This window comes from Chiloscyllium punctatum, chromosome 3 (genome assembly GCF_047496795.1).
Source record: "Chiloscyllium punctatum isolate Juve2018m chromosome 3, sChiPun1.3, whole genome shotgun sequence".
NCBI lineage: Eukaryota > Metazoa > Chordata > Chondrichthyes > Orectolobiformes > Hemiscylliidae > Chiloscyllium > Chiloscyllium punctatum.
This window is the reverse complement of record NC_092741.1, coordinates 18,556,037-18,579,837: the sequence shown is the minus strand read 5'-3', so window position 1 is coordinate 18,579,837 and position 23,801 is coordinate 18,556,037. Positions and strand designations below refer to the sequence as shown.

Here is a 23,801-nt window from a genome sequence, read left to right as displayed (position 1 = left end):
GTGACGGTGAGTGGGTCAGTGACGGTGAGGGGGTCAGTGACGGTGAGGGGGTCAGTGACGGTGAGTGGGTCAGTGACGGTGAGGGGGTCAGTGGCGGTGAGGGGTCAGTGGTGGAGAATGGGTCAGTGACGGTGAGGGGTCAGTGACGGTGAGGGGTCAGTGACGGTGAGTGGGTCAGTGACGGTGAGTGGGTCAGTGACGGTGAGGGGGTCAGTGACGGTGAGGGGGTCAGTGGCGGTGAGTGGGTCAGTGACGGTGAGGGGGTCAGTGGTGGAGAATAGGTCAGTGACGGTGAGGGGTCAGTGACGGTGAGTGGGTCAATGACGATGAATGGGTCAGTGACGGTGAGTGGGTCAGTGACGGTGAGTGGGTCAGTGACGGTGAGGGGTCAGTGACGGTGAGGGGTCAGTGGTGGAGAATGGGTCAGTGACGGTGAGTGGGTCAGTGACGGTGAGTGGGTCAGTGACGGTGAGGGGTCAGTGACGGTGAGTGGGTCAATGACGATGGATGGGTCAGTGATGGTGAGTGGGTCAGTGACGGTGAGGGGTCAGTGACGGTGAGGGGTCAGTGGTGGAGAATGGGTCAGTGACGGTGAGTGGGTCAGTGACGGTGAGTGGGTCAGTGACGGTGAGGGGTCAGTGACGGTGAGTGGGTCAGTGACGGTGAGTGGGTCAGTAACGGTGAGTGGGTCAGTGGTGGAGAGTGGGTCAGTGACGGTGAGTGGGTCAGTGACGGTGTGTGGGTCAGTGACGGTGAGTGGGTCAGTGACGGTGAGTGGATCAGTGACGGTGAAGGGGGTCAGTGACGGTGAAGGGGGTCAGTGACGGTGAAGGGGGTCAGTGACGGTGAGGGGTCAGTGACGGTGAGTGGGTCAGTGACAGTGAGTGGGTCAGTGACGGTGAGTGGGTCAGTGACGGTGAGTGGGTCAGTGACGGTGAGGGGTCAGTGACGGTGAGGGGTCAGTGACGGTGAGGGGTCAGTGGTGGAGAATGGGTCAGTGACGGTGAGTGGGTCAGTGACGGTGAGTGGGTCAGTGGTGGAGAATGGGTCAGTGATGGTGAGTGGGTCAGTGACGGTGAGGGGTCAGTGACGGTGAGGGGTCAGTGACGGTGTGTGGGTCAGTGACGGTGTGTGGGTCAGTGACGGTGAGTGGGTCAGTGACGGTGAGTGGGTCAGTGACGGTGAGGGGTCAGTGACGGTGAGGGGTCAGTGACGGTGAGGGGTCAGTGGTGGAGAATGGGTCAGTGACGGTGAGTGGGTCAGTGACGGTGAGTGGGTCAGTGGTGGAGAATGGGTCAGTGATGGTGAGTGGGTCAGTGACGGTGAGGGGTCAGTGACGGTGAGGGGTCAGTGACGGTGTGTGGGTCAGTGACGGTGTGTGGGTCAGTGACGGTGAGTGGGTCAGTGACGGTGAGTGGGTCAGTGACGGTGAGGGGTCAGTGACGGTGAGTGGGTCAGTGACGGTGAGTGGGTCAGTGACGGTGAGTGGATCAGTGACGGTGAAGGGGGTCAGTGACGGTGAGTGGGTCAGTGACGGTGAGTGGGTCAGTGACGGTGAGGGGGTCAGTGACGGTGTGTGGGTCAGTGACGGTGAGTGGGTCAGTGACGGTGTGTGGGTCAGTGACGGTGTGTGGGTCAGTGGCGGTGAGTGGGTCAGTGACGGTGAGTGGGTCAGTGACGGTGAGTGGGTCAGTGGCGGTGAGTGGGTCAGTGACGGTGAGGGGGTCAGTGACGGTGAGGGGGTCAGTGGTGGAGAGTGGGTCAGTGACGGTGAGGGGGTCAGTGGTGGAGAATGGGTCAGTGACGGTGAGTGGGTCAGTGACGGTGAATGGGTCAGTGACGGTCAATGGGTCAGTGACGGTGAGGGGTCAGTGACGGTGAGTGGGTCAGTGACGGTGAGTGGGTCAGTGGTGGAGAATGGGTCAGTGACGGTGAGTGGGTCAGTGACGGTGAGGGGGTCAGTGACGGTGAGTGGGTCAGTGACGGTGTCTGGGTCAGTGACGGTGAGGGGTCAGTGACGGTGAATGGGTCAGTGACGGTGAGGGGTCAGTGACGGTGAGTGGGTCAGTGACGGTGAGTGGGTCAGTGACGGTGAGTGGGTCAGTGACGGTGAGGGGGTCAGTGGTGGAGAATGGGTCAGTGACGGTGAGTGGGTCAGTGACGGTGAGTGGGTCAGTGACGGTGAGTGGGTCAATGACGGTGAGTGGGTCAGTGGTGGTGAGGGGGTCAGTGACGGTGAGTGGGTCAGTGACGGTGAGTGGGTCAATGACGGTGAGTGGGTCAGTGACGGTGAGGGGGTCAGTGACGGTGAGGGGGTCAGTGACGGTGAGGGGTCAGTGACGGTGAGGGGTCAGTGACGGTGAATGGGTCAGTGGTGGTGAGTGGGTCAGTGACGGTGAGGGGGTCAGTGACGGTGAATGGGTCAGTGACGGTGAGTGGGTCAGTGACGGTGAGGGGTCAGTGGTGGAGAATGGGTCAGTGACGGTGAGGGGTCAGTGACGGTGAGGGGTCAGTGACGGTGAGGGGTCAGTGACGGTGTGTGGGTCAGTGACGGTGAGTGGATCAGTGACGGTGAGTGGGTCAGTGACGGTGAGGGGGTCAGTGGTGGAGAGTGGGTCAGTGACGGTGAGGGGGTCAGTGGTGGAGAGTGGGTCAGTGACGGTGTGTGGGTCAGTGACGGTGTGTGGGTCAGTGGCGGTGAGTGGGTCAGTGACGGTGAGTGGGTCAGTGACGGTGAGTGGGTCAGTGGCGGTGAGTGGGTCAGTGACGGTGAGGGGGTCAGTGACGGTGAGGGGGTCAGTGGTGGAGAGTGGGTCAGTGACGGTGAGGGGGTCAGTGGTGGAGAATGGGTCAGTGACGGTGAGTGGGTCAGTGACGGTGAATGGGTCAGTGACGGTCAATGGGTCAGTGACGGTGAGGGGTCAGTGACGGTGAGTGGGTCAGTGACGGTGAGTGGGTCAGTGGTGGAGAATGGGTCAGTGACGGTGAGTGGGTCAGTGACGGTGAGGGGGTCAGTGACGGTGAGTGGGTCAGTGACGGTGTCTGGGTCAGTGACGGTGAGGGGTCAGTGACGGTGAATGGGTCAGTGACGGTGAGGGGTCAGTGACGGTGAGTGGGTCAGTGACGGTGAGTGGGTCAGTGACGGTGAGTGGGTCAATGACGGTGAGTGGGTCAGTGGTGGTGAGGGGGTCAGTGACGGTGAGTGGGTCAGTGACGGTGAGTGGGTCAATGACGGTGAGTGGGTCAGTGACGGTGAGGGGGTCAGTGACGGTGAGGGGGTCAGTGACGGTGAGGGGTCAGTGACGGTGAGGGGTCAGTGACGGTGAATGGGTCAGTGGTGGTGAGTGGGTCAGTGACGGTGAGGGGGTCAGTGACGGTGAATGGGTCAGTGACGGTGAGTGGGTCAGTGACGGTGAGGGGTCAGTGGTGGAGAATGGGTCAGTGACGGTGAGGGGTCAGTGACGGTGAGGGGTCAGTGACGGTGAGGGGTCAGTGACGGTGTGTGGGTCAGTGACGGTGAGTGGATCAGTGACGGTGAGTGGGTCAGTGACGGTGAGGGGGTCAGTGGTGGAGAGTGGGTCAGTGACGGTGAGTGGGTCAGTGACGGTGAGGGGGTCAGTGACGGTGAGTGGGTCAGTGACGGTGTCTGGGTCAGTGACGGTGAGGGGTCAGTGACGGTGAATGGGTCAGTGACGGTGAGGGGTCAGTGACGGTGAGTGGGTCAGTGACGGTGAGTGGGTCAGTGACGGTGAGTGGGTCAATGACGGTGAGTGGGTCAGTGGTGGTGAGGGGGTCAGTGACGGTGAGTGGGTCAGTGACGGTGAGTGGGTCAATGACGGTGAGTGGGTCAGTGACGGTGAGGGGGTCAGTGACGGTGAGGGGGTCAGTGACGGTGAGGGGTCAGTGACGGTGAGGGGTCAGTGACGGTGAATGGGTCAGTGGTGGTGAGTGGGTCAGTGACGGTGAGGGGGTCAGTGACGGTGAATGGGTCAGTGACGGTGAGTGGGTCAGTGACGGTGAGGGGTCAGTGGTGGAGAATGGGTCAGTGACGGTGAGGGGTCAGTGACGGTGAGGGGTCAGTGACGGTGAGGGGTCAGTGACGGTGTGTGGGTCAGTGACGGTGAGTGGATCAGTGACGGTGAGTGGGTCAGTGACGGTGAGGGGGTCAGTGGTGGAGAGTGGGTCAGTGACGGTGAGGGGGTCAGTGGTGGAGAGTGGGTCAGTGACGGTGTGTGGGTCAGTGACGGTGTGTGGGTCAGTGGCGGTGAGTGGGTCAGTGACGGTGAGTGGGTCAGTGACGGTGAGTGGGTCAGTGGCGGTGAGTGGGTCAGTGACGGTGAGGGGGTCAGTGACGGTGAGGGGGTCAGTGGTGGAGAGTGGGTCAGTGACGGTGAGGGGGTCAGTGGTGGAGAATGGGTCAGTGACGGTGAGTGGGTCAGTGACGGTGAATGGGTCAGTGACGGTCAATGGGTCAGTGACGGTGAGGGGTCAGTGACGGTGAGTGGGTCAGTGACGGTGAGTGGGTCAGTGGTGGAGAATGGGTCAGTGACGGTGAGTGGGTCAGTGACGGTGAGGGGGTCAGTGACGGTGAGTGGGTCAGTGACGGTGTCTGGGTCAGTGACGGTGAGGGGTCAGTGACGGTGAATGGGTCAGTGACGGTGAGGGGTCAGTGACGGTGAGTGGGTCAGTGACGGTGAGTGGGTCAGTGACGGTGAGTGGGTCAGTGACGGTGAGGGGGTCAGTGGTGGAGAATGGGTCAGTGACGGTGAGTGGGTCAGTGACGGTGAGTGGGTCAGTGACGGTGAGTGGGTCAATGACGGTGAGTGGGTCAGTGGTGGTGAGGGGGTCAGTGACGGTGAGTGGGTCAGTGACGGTGAGTGGGTCAATGACGGTGAGTGGGTCAGTGACGGTGAGGGGGTCAGTGACGGTGAGGGGGTCAGTGACGGTGAGGGGTCAGTGACGGTGAGGGGTCAGTGACGGTGAATGGGTCAGTGGTGGTGAGTGGGTCAGTGACGGTGAGGGGGTCAGTGACGGTGAATGGGTCAGTGACGGTGAGTGGGTCAGTGACGGTGAGGGGTCAGTGGTGGAGAATGGGTCAGTGACGGTGAGGGGTCAGTGACGGTGAGGGGTCAGTGACGGTGAGGGGTCAGTGACGGTGTGTGGGTCAGTGACGGTGAGTGGATCAGTGACGGTGAGTGGGTCAGTGACGGTGAGTGGGTCAGTGACGGTGAGTGGGTCAATGACGGTGAGTGGGTCAGTGGTGGTGAGGGGTCAGTGACGGTGAGGGGTCAGTGACGGTGATGGGTCAGTGACGGTGAGTGGGTCAGTGACGGTGAGGGGGTCAGTGACGGTGAGTGGGTCAATGACGATGAATGGGTCAGTGACGGTGAGTGGGTCAGTGACGGTGAGGGTCAGTGACGGTGAGGGGTCAGTGACTGTGAGTGGGTCAGTGACGGTGAGTGGGTCAGTGACGGTGAATGGGTCAGTGACGGTGAGTGGGTCAGTGACGGTGAGTGGGTCAGTGACGGTGAGTGGGTCAGTGACGGTGAGTGGAAGGCGTTGCCACTCTGTGGGCCATTGTTTGTTGCTCCTTCCCGTGCTCTTGTTTAATTTCCCCGCTGCTTGGGGATAGCTGCTGTCCCCAGAGAAGCTCACCTTGTGTGGCCAAGCAACGTGGTAAACTAAGAGCCACTGGAATCTGGCTGGACCTTAATTGTGCCCCTCAGTTATTCACTGACTGAGTTTGTGTTCCAGTGGATTGTGGGCAGGGATATTGTCCAGTCGGTCCACTCGATCTCACTCAGGGCTGGAGCTGGAAGCTGGAAGCTGGAGCCTCCTGACTCAGTTGGCTGGAGCTAGCTGAATCCGAGGTGTCACCCATGGGTGCTGTCAGCTTGGTGGTAGGTAATTACATTGGCCCTGTCTGTCCAGGAGAGCAGCAAGAGCAGCACACCAGGACTTGCATCCAAGGGGAGGAACATCTCAAACACACAGTTTCAGGCTCAAGGTCTCTTTTGTGTTAAATACATCAGATTTCTAAATGACAGGAGATTCCCACCATTCAGGGTCCAAACTGGGCTAGAAAGCTCAGGAAACCCTCCACAGGTGAATGCCAGAGGGATGAATGACCTGGGAACAGAGATGAGAGCGGCTCTTTTCGTTACAAGCCCATGGGCTCGAGGACCTAGTGGGAGATAAACCAATGCAGGGTTATGTGACACTCCAGCCTGGAGATTAAGGAAATACAAGGGTCAAATGTCAAAATCAGCAATCAGCTAAGAAACAGAGATTTGGATTTACCCCCTCAGCTCTCACTTGAGAGGGGGTATTACAAGCTGGTGTAGTGGAGGAACTGTGAAATGGTTGGGAGAATTTCCATTCCAATGTTTTGTCTTTGATTGGCGTTGAGGTGATTTTGATTAAGTTATTTGCGTGATATTCTCTCCTTTCCTGCTGTCGTTATTCTGTTGCTACTTCCTGTAAATACTGACACCAGTCATAACCCTCAAACGGGAGAAGGGAGAACAATGAACCAGCATCGCATTATAACTGCAGGTATTCCCCATCTCCCTGGGACAGTTACATTTTTGTGATGATATGCATGTTTTTTTGGGAGGTGAACACCTGTATTTTACATTATGGTAGTGATCCCTTTAAGAACAAAAGGGTTCCAGAAAATAATCAAACGACCAGTTTCCTGGGTAGATAAATAGGTCAACAGTAAAAGGTCAACCTGGTCAATTATCGGGGTGAGGAGATTGTGGATGTACAGTCATAGAGTCATAGAGATGTACAGCACGGAAACAGACCCTTCGGTCCAACCCGTCCATGCCGATTAGATATCCTAACCCAATCTAGTCTCACCTGTCAGTACCTAGCCCATATCCCTCCAAACCCTTCCTATTCATATACCCATCCAAATGCCTCTTAAATGTTGTAATTGTACCAGCCTCCACCACATCCTCTGGCAGCTCATTCCATACACGTACCACCCTCTGTGTGAAAACGTTGCCTCTTAGGTCTCTTTTATATCTTTCCCCTCTCACCCTAAACCTATGCCCTCTAGTTCTGGACACCCCGACCCCAGGGAAAAGACTTTGCCTATTTACCCTAGCCATGCCCCTCATAATTTTGTAAACCTCTATAAGGTCACCCCTCAGCCTCCGACGCTCCAGGGAAAACAGCCCCAGCCTGTTCAGCCTCTCCCCGTAGCTCAAATCCTCCAACCCTGGCAACATCCTTGTAAATCTTTTCTGAACCCTTTCAAGTTTCACAACATCTTTCCGATAGGAAGGAGACCAGAATTGAATGCAATATTCCAACAGTGGCCTAACCAATGTCCTGTACAGCCACAACATGACCTCCCAACTCCTGTACTCAATACTCTGACCAATAAAGGAAAGCATTCCAAACGGGGTGGCACGATGGCACAGTGGTTAGCACTGCTGCCTCACAGCTCCAAAGACCTGGGTTCAATTCCCACCTCAGGCGACTGACTGTGGGGAGTTTGCACATTCTCCCCGTGTCTGCGTGGGTTTCCTCTGGGTGCTCCGGTTTCCTCCCACAGTCCAAAAATCTGCAGGTCAGGTGAATCGGCCATGCAAAATTGCCCATAGTGTTAGGTGAATGGGTAAATGTAGGGGAATGGGACTGGATGGGTTGCTCTTCGAGGGTCGGTGTGGACTTGTTGGGCCGAAGGGCCTGTTTCCACACTGTAAGTAATCTAATCTAACCAAACGCCACCTTCGCTATGGTTCAGTGCTGCTTAGAAGTTGTGGATAGAAAGATATTGAAGGGTAAATGACAAGGGGGTAAAAGGCAAAAGACAAAAGAAGGGAGAACAGTACAGCACAGGAACAGGCCCTTCGGCCCACCAAGACTGTGCCAACACATGATGCCTTTCCAAACTTCAAACTTTTTGTCTCTATGCAGTCTGTATCCTTCTATTCTCTACCTGTTCATATATCTGTCAGGATGCCTCTCACCAACTCCTCTGTATACAATCGCCTTCCTCTGAGATCTCCTTTGAACCTCTCCCCTGTTTAACCTTAAACCTATGTTCCCCATTCATTGGGATTGACTCTCCATGCTATCCAAATGTCTCATACATTTATAAACGTCCGTCAGGGGTCACCTCTTCATTCTTGGATGTTCAAGTGAAAACAATTCAGGTTTGTCTCATCTCTCCTCATCGCGAATGCCCTCCAGTCCAGGCACCATCCTGGTAGACCCATTGTGTACCCTCTCCCAAGCCTCCACATCCTTGTGGCAGTGTGGTGACCAGACGTGTACACACCTATCCAGTAGTGGCCAAACTAAAGTTCTCCACAGCTGCAAAACGACTTGCCAGTTTTTAATCTCTATTCCTCGACTAGTGAAGACAGGCATGCTATACCCGCATTCCTGACCACCTTTATCCATTTGTGTTGTCACTTCCAGGGAACTCTGGGCCTCTACTCCTAGATCCCTCTGTATGTTGATGCTTCGAAAGGTTCTGCCATTTATTGTATCCTTCCCTCTTGTGTTAGAACTTCCAAAATGGCGTCACCTCACATTTGTTTGGATTGAACTCCATTTGCCATTTCTCCTCCCAAATCTCCCGCCTACTATATCCCCCTGTATTCTTTGGCAATCCTTCTCACTCTCTCCAGTTCCCCCAAACTTTGTGTTATCCACAAACTTACTAATCAGGTCACCTCCATGGTTCCAACATTGATCCCCACGGAGCTCTACTGGTCACAGAAGTCCAGTCAGAAAAAACACCCTCCCACTCTGCCTTCTGTGACTAATCCAGTCCCGTATCCAGCTCACCACACATTCCATGTGATGTCACCTTGTTCGTGAGGGACCTTGTCAAAGGCCTTGCTAAAGTCCATACAGACTAATGCTATTGCCTTCCCCTCATAAATCATCTTCACTAGAACTTTGTGAGACATGACAGCACAAAGCCATGCTGACTGTTGCTAATAAGTCCATATTTTTCCCAATGTGAATCTGAAGACCCTTCTCCAATAATTTCCCTCCCACTGACATAAGGCAGAGCGCCCTGCAATTTTATCCTATTTGTCCCTCAACACTGGCCGTTTTATGGCCCTCTGGGACCTCTCCCGTCGCTGGAGAAGGTACAGAGATTTTGTGCAAGGGCCCTGTAATTTCCTTACCTGCCTCCCTTAGCATTCTGGGATAGATCCCAACCGGCCCTGGGCATGTTTTTACCTTTAATGCTTTTCAGTACACCCAGCACCTCTGCCTTTTTTACACTGACTTGCCCCTAGACCATCGACATACCCCCTCCCTGAGACTCACTATCCCCTCTTTTGTGAAAGTATTCTTTAAAGACCACACCCACCTCCTCCGGCTCCGCGCGGGAGAATGGCTAATGTTGGTGACACTCAGTCTGACATGTCTCTCAAGGTCAGAGCATTAGTTGGGCCTTGAACATAGACCTCCTAGCTCAGAGGGAGAGACACTATCACTGTGTCACAAGGGCCTGTTTGATGGATGTTTCAGGAACATAGCCTTTCAGCAGAACAGGTGGATAAATGTAGATACATGGGGAGTTGACACATCAGTTGGTCTTTGTGTTGATTGTCTGGACGTTGCTCAAGCGTGTGAAGGATATTGAACATATCTTGGTGACAGATATATTCACCTGTTTGCTGAAAATGAGGAAACCTTCCATGTGTAGACTCCTGTGCTCATCAGCGTTCCTTCCTGGTCTGAACTGGCCCCACTGAAGAGGCAATTCAGAGTGAGACCACGTGGGGCCATCGTGAGCACGCTAGACTTCCCAAATTCCAACAAGATGAACGAAGGAGACAGTGGAATTGATAAAGGGTGATCCCAGGGCTGTCAGGTGACTGGGAAATCCCATTTGTCTCGGAAAGTGTGGACTTGTTATTGAGCTGATATAACATTCTGAGTGGAATTACTGAAGCTTCTAAACAAGGAATGACTAATAAGGCCAAAAAAAGAAATCAGGAACGTTGCCTTCATGAAGAGAGCAGTGAGAGGGTTCAGGGTCGAGGGCAATAGCAGAAGTGCCTTTGTAGGAGAGGGAGGGGCAAAACAACACAACGCCAGGTTGATGAAGCAAGATGGGAGGTGGTTTGTGCAGAGCATGGGACGGATGGGCCGAATGGCCTCTCTATGTGCTGGGGGCCTGCCTGCGTTTGTGCGCTGTTAAAGATTGGAGGTAGGCCTTCTGCAAAACGGTGTTAGACTGACCACAACTGACAGGGAAGCAGTGACAAAAGAGAACTCATACCCTCAGTTCCACAAGACGTTGTTCCCTGGTCAATGAACAAGGCTCATGTCACTTTTGCAAAGATTAAGCAACTAATGCTCTGACCTTGAGAGGTGAAACAATGCGTACAAACTGTTTTAAAGAGGGGAAATGTGTTTACGCATCTGGCTAGGTCAGGCAGAATAGGGCAGCATTATTGTTACAATTCTGACGACAGGAGCTTTCTGTGATCAATCTGCTCAACTAAATGAGCTATACAAAATTATTAATGCCTCATGGAAATGGTCAATGCATCTCTCCCCTCGATATTACCATCCAGGCTTTAAAAACAAAAGGTCCCGCAGCATTCTTTAATGTCCCCACAGGTAGGCCTGTGAAAATACAAGATAACTTCAGTCCAGAGGCTGTTGCTAGGTAATACACAGCACAGATCCTAAGGTTCTTTCCAAGTCTGTTTGTCCAACAGTTAAGGGCCTTACAATCTATCTCTTATCCCTCATAAAAGCTTCACTTGATTCTTCTCCCAGAGTTGCCTGTTATTCCAGTAAATGGCAGATAACGTGGGCTTGTGACACAACGGTAGTGTGTCTGACTCCAGATCAGAAGGGTTTAGCGTTCAAATCATGTCAGGCTCACCGGAGCTCAATTTAGGAAAGGATTCTGGGTAATCCAAGATGGAGGATGGGAAAAATTTCTGGCTGTCACAGCTAGTCGTTTTTTTTGAGGCATTTTAGGTGCTGGAGGTGATTTCCTCGAATTGCAGAAGCAGCAGTGACTGTTTCATATGCTGTTGCCTTGTCTAGAACTTTGGAGAAAAAAAGTCAAATCAACAGCAGTTTTAAAAAGTGAGAGGCACATACATGGTGAGGTCAGTGCGGGAGAGAGAGAGAGAGAGAAACTGACAGAGCAGTGAACCTGCACAATTACTGCCTTTGCTGTTTGAATTCAACATTTAAGAGGCATTTGGATGGGTATATGAATAGGAAGGGTTTGGAGGGATATGGGCTGGGTGCTGGCAGGTGGGACGATATTGGGTTGGGATATCTGGTCGGCATGGTCGGGTTGGACCGAAGGGTCTGTTTCCATGCTGTACATCTCTATGACTCTCCTTGACATTTTGACATTTCTCTTCCTAAAAATGACATGGCAAACTTGCTTCAATCCAAAAATATCCAGTTTCTCACGTTCCATAACTTTAATACAGATGTATTCCTGAAACAATGTGCTGCCCTGAATAACTCAGCCTGGTCTTTAATACTTTACAGTGGCTGCTATAATGCAGCTTACGGTCAGGGGGGCAAAGATTTTATATTTCCCGAATCGAAGCACAAAGTAACCCCCTCCAGACCCACTCTCCTCCCTATCTCTGTAACTCCCTCCATACCCACGCCCCTCCCTATCTCTGTAACTCCCTCCATACCCACGCCCCTCCCTATCTCTGTAACTCCCTCCAGACCCACTCCCCTCCCTATCTCTATGACCCCCTCCAGACCCATTCCCCTCCCTGTCTCTGTAACCCCCTCCAGACCCACGCCCCTCCCTATCTCTCTAATCCCCTCCAGACCCACTCCCCTCCCTATCTCTGTAATCCCCTCCAGACCCACTCCCCTCCCTGTCTCTGTAACCCCCTCCAGACCCACTCCCCTCCCTATCTCTGTAATCCCCTCCAGACCCACTCCCCTCCCTATCTCTGTAACCCTCTCCAGACCCACTCCCCTCCCTATCTCTGTAACCCCCTCCAGACCCACTCCCCTCCCTGTCTCTGTAACCCCCTCTCGGCCCCTATTTCAGCTCTAACACTGTCCCATTGGGACTTGCTGTTGCTGGTGTGTGAACTCCGTGAGTCCCTCTGTCCCAGTCCCAGCCTCTCACCCTCACTCTGACATTCAGGGACTCACCTTATAAAGAATCCCAGCCATGCTTTTGGATATCTGTCAGAGAGTCCATTCGGCCCTTCATGTCTGCTCCCCCATTCCATATCATTATGGCTGACCATCTATTCAACATCGTGGTCCTGATGAACTGGCTGATCTCTGTCTTGCTGATATGCCCTCACCCCCTCTGGATCCTCACCCACTTTCTGTGACGGGGATTACTGCAATGTCTGCACTCTCTCTCGCTGTTGCCTTCCCATACTTGGTGTGATGTTCACCACATATCCCTGAGTAACACTTCAGGATGTTCAACCATGTTAAAGGTGCTATATGAATACATTGCACAAAACTCTGTCCTTCGCTCGCATGGTCTCTCTCTCTCCCCTCCACCGACCCTGTCTTTTCTCTTTCTCTCTGTCTCTCTCTTTCTCTCTCTCTCAGCACCCCTCCCCCCACTTCAGGCCCCATTCTCCCTCTCCCTCTCTCTCTCTGCCTGTCTCCCTCTCTCCCTCCCTCTCTCTCTCTGCCTGTCTCTCTCTCTCCCTCCCTCTCTCTCTCTGCCTGTCTCCCTCTCTCCCTCCCTCTCTCTCTCTGCCTGTCTCCCTCTCTCCCTCCCTCTCTCTCTCTGCCTGTCTCTCTCTCTCTCCCTCCCTCTCTCTCTCTGCCTGTCTCCCTCTCTCCCTCCCTCCCTCTCTCTCTGCCTGTCTCCCTCTCTCCCTCCCTCTCCCTCTCTCTGTCCCTCTGCCCACCGCTTTCTTTCTCCTCCTTTTGTTCCCTCTCTCTCTTCCTCTATCTCTCTCCCCTTCTCTCTCTCTCTCTCTCTCTCCGCCCCTCTCCTCTGTCCCATAATCTCTGACTCCACCACCACAATCACTTGCTGTTATTGCTCAAGCACATTTCGAAAGCCAGTGAGAGACTGGGGAGGGAGCAGAGTGAGTGTTGGAGGTTGGTATTGGAAGATTGCATGGCTGGGCTCAGAACATTGACCTGGCCCTCTCAGAGCAGAACGAAAGATCATTTTCACCCAGAAGGTGGTGGGAATGTGGAACTCACTGGAACAGCCTGAAAGGGCTGGAGGCAGGGAACCATCCAAACATTGGAGAAGTGCACTTACAATGCCAGAGTACAACGGCCAAGTGCTGGAGAATGCGATGGGAGTGGATGGGATGTTTTAGACCAAGTTGGAATGTTCCAGTCTGGACCAGGAATCTCAGACACATCTGGATGGTATCCACACCCCCAACATTATCCATCTTGTTTCATCCTTTTCCAAAATGCAATCTTAAGTTACATTTCATGGAATTTGATTGGGATTTCACCCAAAACATTCTTAACCAATGAAATGTTGGGGAAAGTCAGACGCTGGTGCAAAACAACAACTAACTCCTGCACAGCAAGATCCCATGGTTCTGACCAGGGCATAACTGAGGGATAAATATTTAAGGTATTTCCTCCACACTCCGAACACGTTTCCTCATGCAGGCTACAAAAATGCTCAAAATCTTCAGAAGGTTCTGGGAAATCTTGGCACTGCTTTCCTTTCTCGTGGCTCCCTGATCCCAAGGTACCCAGTGAAACTCAGCACTGTCATCTCCTGGTCATATCTTACCCACAATATTCCCAGGAATACACTGGGTCTGAGGAAGATCACCGGATAAATATGGAAAATGGGCCCAGTGGATTCCCCCATAGCTTACACTATGGGCTATACAGTCACAGAGCATGGACACAGACCCCTCAGACCAACCGGACCACACCAACCATATTCCCAAACTAAACTAGTCCCACCTGCCTGCTCCTGGCCCATATCCCTCCAAACCTTTCCTGGTCCTGTATCTATCCAAATGTCTCTTAAACGTTGTCATTGTACCCACACCCACCCCTTCCCCAGGCAGTTCAATCCCACACGTGAGCCACCCTTTGTGCAAAATATTTGCCTCTCATGTCTTTATTAAATCTCTCTCACTTTAAAAATGTGCCCCCAGTTTTGAAATGCCAGGAAAAGACACCTACCATTTACTCGAACCCTCATTATTTTATAAATCTCTATCTGGTCATGTCTCAACCTCCGACCTTCTCCAGTGAAAGAAGTCCCCAGCCTTTCTGTACAGCTCAAACCATCCTCACGGAAAACATCCTGGTCAATCTCTTCTGGACCCTCTCCAACTTGATCATATCCTTCCTATAACAGGACAGTCAGAGTACTCCAGAAGAGGTCTCACTAATGTCCTGTACAAACACAGCACAACGTCCCAACTCCTGTACTCAAAGGCAAGTGTGCTGAACACCTTTTTAACCACCCTGTCTACATGTGAAGTAAATTACAAAGAATTATGTACCTAAACCCCCTGTGTCTCCCTGTTCTACAACACTGCTTAAGGCCCAACGTTTGAGAAAGATCAAGTGTGTGGGTGACTGAAAAGGGATTGCATTTATTCTGTTGACTGTGGGGAATGTACAGGGACAGGGAGAGGGGTGTGGAAAGCAGACAGGCTGAGGCTAAGAGTTGCTGCAAAGGGAGCTGACCCTGTCAACGGCTCGAGCAAAGAAAATGGCTACAGCCGAGTGAATGTGGGCCATGTTTCACAATGTGGACCGAAACCAGGGACATTGTCGATTCACAGTGGGGAAGCGAGCACCTCAGCTGCACAGAATGTCAGCTCATTGTTAAAGAAGCTGACAACACATTCTCAACAAAGTTAAATATCTCACCATATACTGCCATCCTGCCAACATACTTAACACTTGTAGTACAATATCCAGGATCAGGGACAAACATAGGACAATACACACAGTAAGGGACAAAACACAAGGTAGTGAAAAACACAGGACAATATGAGCACAGGATAATAAATTACAATATACAGGCTAATAAACGGATACAGTCAGAGCAGATCAAAGGACAGTCAGAGTGAGACTGAAGACAGTCAGAGTGGGATAGGGGAGGACAGTCAGAGTGGGATTGGGGATAGTCAGAGTCGGATTGGAGTCAGTCAGAGGGGGATCGGGGTCAGTCAGAGTGGGATTGGGGGTCAGTCAGAGTGGGATCATGGACAGTCAGAGAGGGATCGGGGTCAGTCAGAGTCGGATTGGGGTCAGTTGGAGTGGGATTTGGGTCAGTCAGAGTCGGATTGCGGTCAGTCAGAGTCGGATTGTGGTCAGTCAGAGTGGGATTGGGGACAGTCGGAGTGGGATCGGGGACAGTCAGAGTGGGATTGGGGTCAGTCAGTGTGGGATTGGGGACAGTCAGAGTCGGATTAGGGACAGTCGAATTGGGATTGGGGACAGTCAGAGTGGAATAGGGTACAGTCAGAGTGGGATAGGGGACAGTTGGAGTGGGATCGGGGACAGTTGGAGTGGGATCAGGGTCAGTCAGATTGGGATTGGGGACAGTCAGAGTGGGATTGGGGTCAGTTGGAGTGGGATTGGGGTCAGTCAGAGTCGGACTGCAGTCAGTCGGAGTGGGATTGGGGACATTCAAAGTGAGATTTGGGACTGTCGGAGTGGGAGAGGGGACAGTCAGAGTGGGATTGGGTACAGTCAGAGTGGGATTGGGGTCAGTTGGAGTGGGATTGGGTACAGTCAGAGTGGGATTGGGGTCAGAGTCGGACTGCAGTCAGTCGGAGTGGGATTGGGGACAGTCAGAGTGGGATTGGGGACAGTCAGAGTGGGACTGGGGACAGTCGGATTGGGATCAGGGACAGTCAGAGTGGGATCGGGGACAGTCAGAGTAGGATCGGGTACAGTCAGAGTGGGATTGGGGTCAGTTGGAGTGGGATTGGGTACAGTCAGAGTGGGATTGGGGTCAGAGTCGGACTGCAGTCAGTCGGAGTGGGATTGGGGACAGTCAGAGTGGGATTGGGGACAGTCAGAGTGGGACTGGGGACAGTCGGATTGGGATCAGGGACAGTCAGAGTGGGATCGGGGACAGTCAGAGTAGGATCGGGGACAGTCTGAGTGGGATAGGGGACAGAGTGGGATCGGGGTCAGTCAGAGTGGGATTAGGGGACAGTCAGAGTGGGATAGGGGACAGTCGGATTGGGATAGGGGACAGTCGGAGTGGGATCGGGGTCAGTCAGAGAGGGATAGGGGACAGTCAGAGTGGGATCGGGCACCGTCAGAGTGGGATTGGGGACAGTCAGAGTTGGATTAGGGACAGTCGAATTGGGATTGGGCACAGTCAGAGTGGGATGGGGACAGTCAGAGTGGGATAGTGGACAGTCGGATTGGGATCGGGGACAGTCAGAGTGGGATAGGGGGCAGTCAGAGTCGGATTAGGGACAGTCGAATTGGGATTGGGGACAGTCAGAGTGGGATGGGGACAGTCGGATTGGGATAGGGGACAGTCAGATTGGGATCGGGGTCAGTTGGAGTGGGATCGGGTCAGTCAGAGAGGGATCGGGGACAGTCAGAATGAGATAGGGGACAGTCAGAGAGGGATTGGGGACAGTCAGAGTGGGAGGGTCAGTCAGAGTGAGATAGGGGACAGTCAGTGTGGGATCGGGGTCAGTCAGTGTGGGATCGAGGACAGTCAGAGAGGGATTGGGGACAATCAGAGTGGGATCTGGTCAGTCAGAGTGGGATAGGGGTCAGTCAGAGTGGGATCGGGGACAGTCGGAGTGGGATCGGGGACAGTCAGAGTGGGATTAGGGACACTCAGAGTGTAATTAGGGACAGTCAGAGTCGGATTAGGGACAGTCGGAGTCGGATTAGGGACAGTCAGAGTGGAATTAGGGACAGTTGGAAGTCGGATTAGGGACAGTCGGAGTGGGATTAGGGTGCCACCGCCGGGACATTAACCGCCTCAACCTGTCGTCCCCCCTCCCCCACTCCAACCTCTCACCCTCACAACACACAACCCTCCAATCCCTCTGCTCCAATCCCAACCTCACCATTAAGCCAGCGGATAAAGGGGGCGCAGTGGTAGTCTGGCGCACTGACCTCTACACCACTGAAGCCAAACGCCAACTCGAGGACACCTCTTCCTACTGCCCCCTCGACCATGATCCCACCCTCCATCACCAGACCATCATCTCCCAGACCATACAGAACCTCATCACCTTTGGAGATCTCCCACCCACAGCTTCCAACCTCATAGTCCGGGACCCCCGCACTGCCCGGTTCTACCTCCTTCCCAAGATCCACAAGCCTGACCACCCTGGCCGACACATACGTTCGAGACACCACCCACGCCCTCCACCTCCTCCAAGACTTCCGTTTCCCCGGCCCCCAACGCCTTATCTTCACCATGGATATCCAATCCCTCTACACCTCCATCCGCCATGACCAAGGCCTCCAAGCCCTCCGTTTTTTCCTCTCCAGACGTCCCCAACAGTACCTTGCCACTGACACTCTCATTCGTTTGGCCGAACTGGTCCTCACCCTTAACAATTTCTCCTTTGAATCCTCCCACTTCCTCCAGACCAAAGGGGTAGCCATGGGCACACGTATGAGCCCCAGCTATGCCTGTCTCTTTGTTGGCTATGTAGAACAGTTGATCTTCCGTAATTACACCAGCAGCACTCCCCTCCTCTTCCTCCGCTACATTGATGACTGCATTGGCGCCACCTCGTGCTCCCGCGAGGAGGTTGAGCAATTCATCAACTTCACCAACACATTCCACCCTGGACCTTAAATTTACCTGGACCATCTCTGACACCTCCCTCCCCTTCCTGGACCTCTCCATCTCCATTAATGACGACCGACCTGACACTGACATTTTTTACAAACCCACTGACTACCACAGCTACCTGGATTACACCTCTTCCCACCCTATCTCTTGCAAAAATGCCATCCCGTATTCCCAATTCCTCCGCCTCCACCGTGGGTGCCAAGGTGGCACAGTGGTTAGCCCTGCTGCCTCACAGCACCAGAGACCCGGGTTCAATTCCCGCCTCAGGCGACTGTCTGTGTGGAGTTTGCACATTCTCCCCGTGTCTGCGTGGGTTTCCTCCCACAATCCAAAGATGTGCAGGTCAGGTGAATTGGCCATGCTGAATTGTCCGTAGTGTAGGTAAGGGGTAGACGTAGGGGTATGGGTGGGTTGCGCTTCGGCGGGGCGGTGTGGACTTGTTGGGCCGAAGGGCCTGTTTCCACACTGTAAGTAATCTAATCTAATCTAATCTAATCTAATCTAATCTGCTCCCAGGAGGACCAGTTCCACCACAGAACACACCAGATGGCCTCCTTCTTCAGAGACTGCAATTTCCCTTCCCACGTGGTTAAAGGTGCCCTCCAACGCATCTCGTCCACATACCGCACTTCCGCCCTCAGACCCCACCCCTCCAACCGTAACAAGGACAGAACGCCCCTGGTGCTCACCTTCCACCCTACAAACCTTCGCATAAACCAAATCATCTGCCGACATTTCCGCCATCTCCAAAAAGACCCCACCACCAGGGATATATTTCCCTCCCCACCCCTTTCCGCCTTCTGCAAAGACCGTTCCCTCCATGACTACCTGGTCAGGTCCACGGCCCCCTACGACCCACCCTCCCATCCTGGCACTTTCCCCTGCCACCGCAGGAACTGTAAAACCTGTGCCCACACCTCCTCCCTCACCTCTATCCAAGGCCCTAAAGGAGCCTTCCACATCCATCAAAGTTTTACCTGCACATCCACTAATATCATTTATTGTATCCGTTGCTCCCGATGCGGTCTCCTCTACATTGGGGAGACTGGACGCCTCCTAGCAGAGCGCTTTAGGGAACATCTCCGAGACACCCGCACCAATCAACCAAACCGCCCCGTGGCCCAACATTTCAACTCCCCCTCCCTCTCTGCCAAGGACATGGAGGTCCTGGACCTCCTTCACTGCCACTCCCTCACCACCCGACGCCTGGAGGAAGAACGCCTCATCTTCCGCCTCGGAACACTTCGACCCCAAGGCATCAATGTGGACTTCAACAGCTTCCTCATTTCCCCTTCCCCCATCTCATCCTAGTTTCAAACTTCCAGCTCAGCACTGTCTCCATGACTTGTCTGGACTTGTCCGACCTGCCTATCTCCTTTTCCACCTATCCACTCCACCCTCTCCTCCTTGACCTATCACCTTCATCCCCTCCCCCACTCACCCATTGTACTCTATGCTACTCTCTCCCCAACCCCACCCTCCTCTCGCTTATCTCTCCACGCTTCAGGCTCACTGCCTTTATTCCTGATGAAGGGCTTTTGCCCGAAACGTCGATTTCGAATCTCCTCGGATGCTGCCTGAACTGCTGTGCTCTTCCAGCACCACTAATCCAGAATGGGATTAGGGTCAATCAGAGTGGGATTGGGGACAGTTGGATTGGGAATGGGGACAGTCAGAGTGGAATAGGGGACAGTCAGAGTGGGATTAGGGTCAGTCAGAGTGGGATTAGTGTCAGTCGGATTGGGAATGGGGACAGTCGGGTTGGGAATGAGGTGGCAGTGGGAGTTGACGGGAATGCCAACTCGGAGCACCCGGGTAACACTGTGACTGAAACAGGCAGGTTCGGCTGCTCAGGGAGCAGACTGAGTGAGGAATGTCAGGTTCGAGACTGTGGGTCACATATTGCCTTTTGTGGTTTGTACAGAACAGGGAGGGTGAGTGGGAGGTCCGGTGTTGGTGAGTAGTGGGTACAGTTGTGTAACTGGTTTCTAGTTGGGCCAGGTTCGATCCTCCTGAAACCTGTAGCAAGTCAGGCACTCTGCCTGTCTCCATGGTGATGACATACACAGGAAACGCGTTGAGCTCTAGCTCCTGGTTTGCCGCATGGAGCTGAGGGAGGACTCACCGTGGAAGTGTAACTGGAGCATTGATATAGAGAGGGGTCTTGGGATGCAAGTCCATAGCTCCCTGAAAGTGGCAATGCCTGTAGATAAAGTGATAAGGACACGATTGTCCATCAGTCCGACTGTTAGGTATCAAAGTTGGGATGTCGTTTTGCAGCTCAATAAAAGGAGAAAGTGAGGGCTGCAGATACTGGAGATCAGAATCGAGAGAGTGGTGCTGGAAAAACACAGCAGGTCAGGCAGCATCCGAGGAACAGGAAAATCAGCGTTTCAGGTATAAACCTTAAATCAGGATTCCTGATGAAGGGCTTATGCCCAAAACGTCGATTCTCCTGCTCCTCAGATGCTGCCTGACCTGCTGTGCTTTTCCAGCACCACTCTCTAGACTGCAGCTGTATAAAACTTTGGTTCAGGTGAGATTAACCAGATTGGGTAAGGTCTGCATGCCTCAATGTAGCAGAGATGTGGAGGTTTTAGAGACAGTGCTAACCAGGTTTGATGGGTCATGTCTGAACTGAAGTGTATTCACCATAAGGAGAGATGGGAGAAACTTCAACTGTTTTCACCAGAACATTGGAAGCTGAGGGGGCGATCTGATAACAACATATAAAATGATGAGAGTTACGGATAGGGTGGATAGTGGGTGCTCCGTCCCATGGTGGAAAGTGTCAAATACAAGGGGACAGAAGTTTAAGGTGAGAGGGGTAATGCTTAAAGGAGATGTGTGAGGCAGGCTCTCTGCACAGAGAGGAACCTGCTGCTGGAGAGGTGATGGAAAAAGATATTTCAGCAAAATTGACGAGGCATTTAGACAGACACGTGTATGAACATGGAATAGAGGGATATGGATCATGTGCAGGCAAATGGGATTAGTTTAGAATATCATCTTGGTCAGCACCGACATGTCGGCCAAAGGGCCTGTTCCAGTGCTGTACTGTTTTATATTCTATGTTCTAATATAAAGAATAATGAACAAACATTAGAATTCACATAAAATGAACAATGTACGAATGCAGAACGATATAACCACTGGATACTAAAGTACAATCATACACAGGATAATACACAATTAGTACAACGTACAACATAACAAACAAATACAGGGTAATAAACAACACAGGACCTGACCTCCAGCATCAAGGCAGTATTTGTATAGAGATGTACAGCATGGAAACAGACCCTTCAGCCCAACTCGTCCATGCCGACCAGATATCCCAACCCAATCTAGTCCCACCTGCCAGCACCCGGCCCATATCTCTCCAAACCCTTCCTATTCATATACCCATCCAAATGCCTCTTAAATGTTGCAATTGTACCAGCCTCCACCACATCCTCTGGCAGCTCATTCCAGACACGTACCACCCTCTGTGTGAAAAAGTTGCCCCTGAGGTCTCTTTTATATCTTTCCCCTCTCACCCTAAACCTATGCCCCTCTAGTTATGGACTCCCCCACCCCAGGGGAAATCCTATCCATGCCCCTCATGATTTTTAAACCTCTATAAGATCCTTCAGGTTGACTCAGGAACAGACTGGGGTGAGCAACTCTGGAGCTTCCTGAAGGTTCAACCACCAGGGGTCGCTCTGACCCCCCTGCAGTTCCCCTCTCTCCCAGCGGGTGGCGCACCCCTTGTAGTTCCCCTCTCTCCCAGCGGGCGGCGCTCCCCCTGCAGTTCCCCTCTCTCCCAGCGGACGGCGCTCCCCTTGCAGTTCCCCTCTCTCCCAGCGGGCGGCGCTCCCCTTGTAGTTCCCCTCTCTCCCAGCGGGCGGCGCTCCCCTTGCAGTTCCCCTCTCTCCCACCGGGTGGCGCTCCCCTTGCAGTTCCCCTCTCTCCCAGCGGGTGGCGCACCCCTTGTAGTTCCCCTCTCTCCCAGCGGGCGGCGCTCCCCCTGCAGTTCCCCTCTCTCCCAGCGGACGGCGCACCCCTTGCAGTTCCCCTCTCTCCCAGCGGGCGGCGCTCCCCCTGCAGTTCCCCTCTCTCCCAGCGGGCGGCGCTCCCCTTGCAGTTCCCCTCTCTCCCACCGGGTGGCGCTCCCCATGCAGTTCCCCTTTCTCCCACCGGGTGACACTTCCCCTGCAGTTCCCCTCTCTCCCAGCGGGCGGCGCTCCCCTTGCAGTTCCCCTTTCTCCCAGCGGGTGGCGCTCCCCATGCAGTTCCCCTTTCTCCCACCGGGTGACGCTCCCCCTGCAGTTCCCCTCTCTCCCAGCGGGTGGCGCTCCCCATGCAGTTCCCCTTTCTCCCACCGGGTGACGCTCCCCCTGCAGTTCCCCTCTCTCCCAGCGGGCGGCGCTCCCCTTGCAGTTCCCCTTTCTCCCACCGGGTGACGCTCCCCCTGCAGTTCCCCTCTCTCCCACTGGGTGACGCTCCCCCTACAGTTCCCCTCTGTCCCACCGGGTGACGCTCCCCCTGCAGTTCCCCTCTCTCCCACTGGGTGACGCTCCCCCTACAGTTCCCCTCTGTCCCACCGGGTGACGCTCCCCCTGCAGTTCCCCTCTCTACCAGCGGGTGGCGGTATTTTGCAGCATTCCGCGGTGAGGCGACGTGGATGGGCTGAAAGTTTGGGAAAAGTTTCATTGAAAGTTTGTCGGAGCCGGAGGTGGAGGCGATGGGAGCCGAGGGCGAGTTTCCGGCCGCCTGCTGAGTGTGAAATTGGCTGCAGAGAGACCGAGAGGCGATGGATGGAGCGATCACTATCATCCTGCTGTCTCTGGCGATGTTTGGGGGCTGCCTGCTCCTGGGAATGATCCCTTTAACTATCAGACTGCCCCAGGTAACAGACTGTTCCCTCATTGTGTGTTACAGGGACAGGAACGTGTGTCAAAGTCCAGCTAGAAAAGGCTCCGTTTATTGCTCCCCTCCCTGTAATTGAGTGCAGTTATATTTCTTTCTCAATAAGCTGCAGTCCCACTGGAGATTGTAATTACAATTTTTTTATTTCAAAAATATACTTTATTCATAAAATACTTTAATGATCTGTACAACTGGGCATGCCATACATATGTAAACATATTCCGTTTGTTTGCATACCGAAAACAGAGTAATCATTCCTATTTACAGGTCTGTACGATTACATTTTTAGCTGGGGGGTCAGCAGAGCCCAAATGACTGTGTGGGCCCCCTGTTCTTCTCAGGCAGGCTGATGTTACACGGTGGTCTTTCCCCACCGCGCCTTGGCGGCAGCTGCCCCAAGCTTCAGCGCATCCCTCACAACATAGTCCTGGACCTTGGAATGTGCCAGTCTGCAACACTCAGTCGGGGTCAACTCCTTCAGCTGGAAGATCAACAGGTTTCGGACCGCCCAGAGAGTGTCCTTCACTGAGTTGATGATCCTGGAGCACAGTTGATGTTCGTCTCGGTGTGAGTCCCGGGGAACTGACTGGAGTCCCGCGTCACGGCGCTGCTCGGGATGAACCCCGACAAACACCACTGCATTCCTCTCCAGACTTCCTTTGCTTAGGCACATTCCAGAAGGAGGTGTGTGACAGTCTCGTCCCCCCCACAGCCACTTCGAGGGCAGCGTGCGGTGCGGCAGAGAGTCCGGGCGTGCATAAAGGATCTCACAGGCAGAGCCCTTCTCACCACCAGTCAAGCCAATCCCGTTAATAAAACGCAGTCAGCCACATTGAAGGCTGTAGCTCCTTGTTGAAATGGATCATATTTATCCTCACTTCGCTGTGTGGGATACTAAAGGGAAGTGTGACTTTTGGGAGTGGACAATCCGGGTAAGATGACCCAGCTCTCCCCCACCCCAGCTCACACACCTCTTTCCTTGTGTTGCTTTCCAGACAGCAATTGGCCTGGACACTGCCCCAATCTCATTGTGAATCTACAGTGATCAATCTCCCAACATGTTCCCACCCCAGTGTATTTCAGGGTCAATTCAATGCAACAAAACACCAGCTGAGCATCTGATCCACGTGTGCTGTAA

At 53.5% G+C, this 23,801-nt stretch overlaps 1 protein-coding gene across 2 annotated transcripts in view; it reads left to right on the top strand.

Moving 5' to 3' along the window:
* Positions 1–22,401: 22,401 nt before the first annotated feature.
* Positions 22,402–23,801, top strand: part of LOC140456524 (zinc transporter ZIP9-like) — a 91,520-nt gene continuing 90,120 nt past the window's right edge. For both annotated transcript variants that reach the window (XM_072550744.1, XM_072550743.1), the window contains exon 1: positions 22,402–22,643. In XM_072550744.1, the coding sequence (XP_072406845.1) occupies positions 22,548–22,643 (96 nt within the window). In that variant the 5' untranslated portion in view covers positions 22,402–22,547. The remainder of the gene's footprint in view (positions 22,644–23,801) is intronic.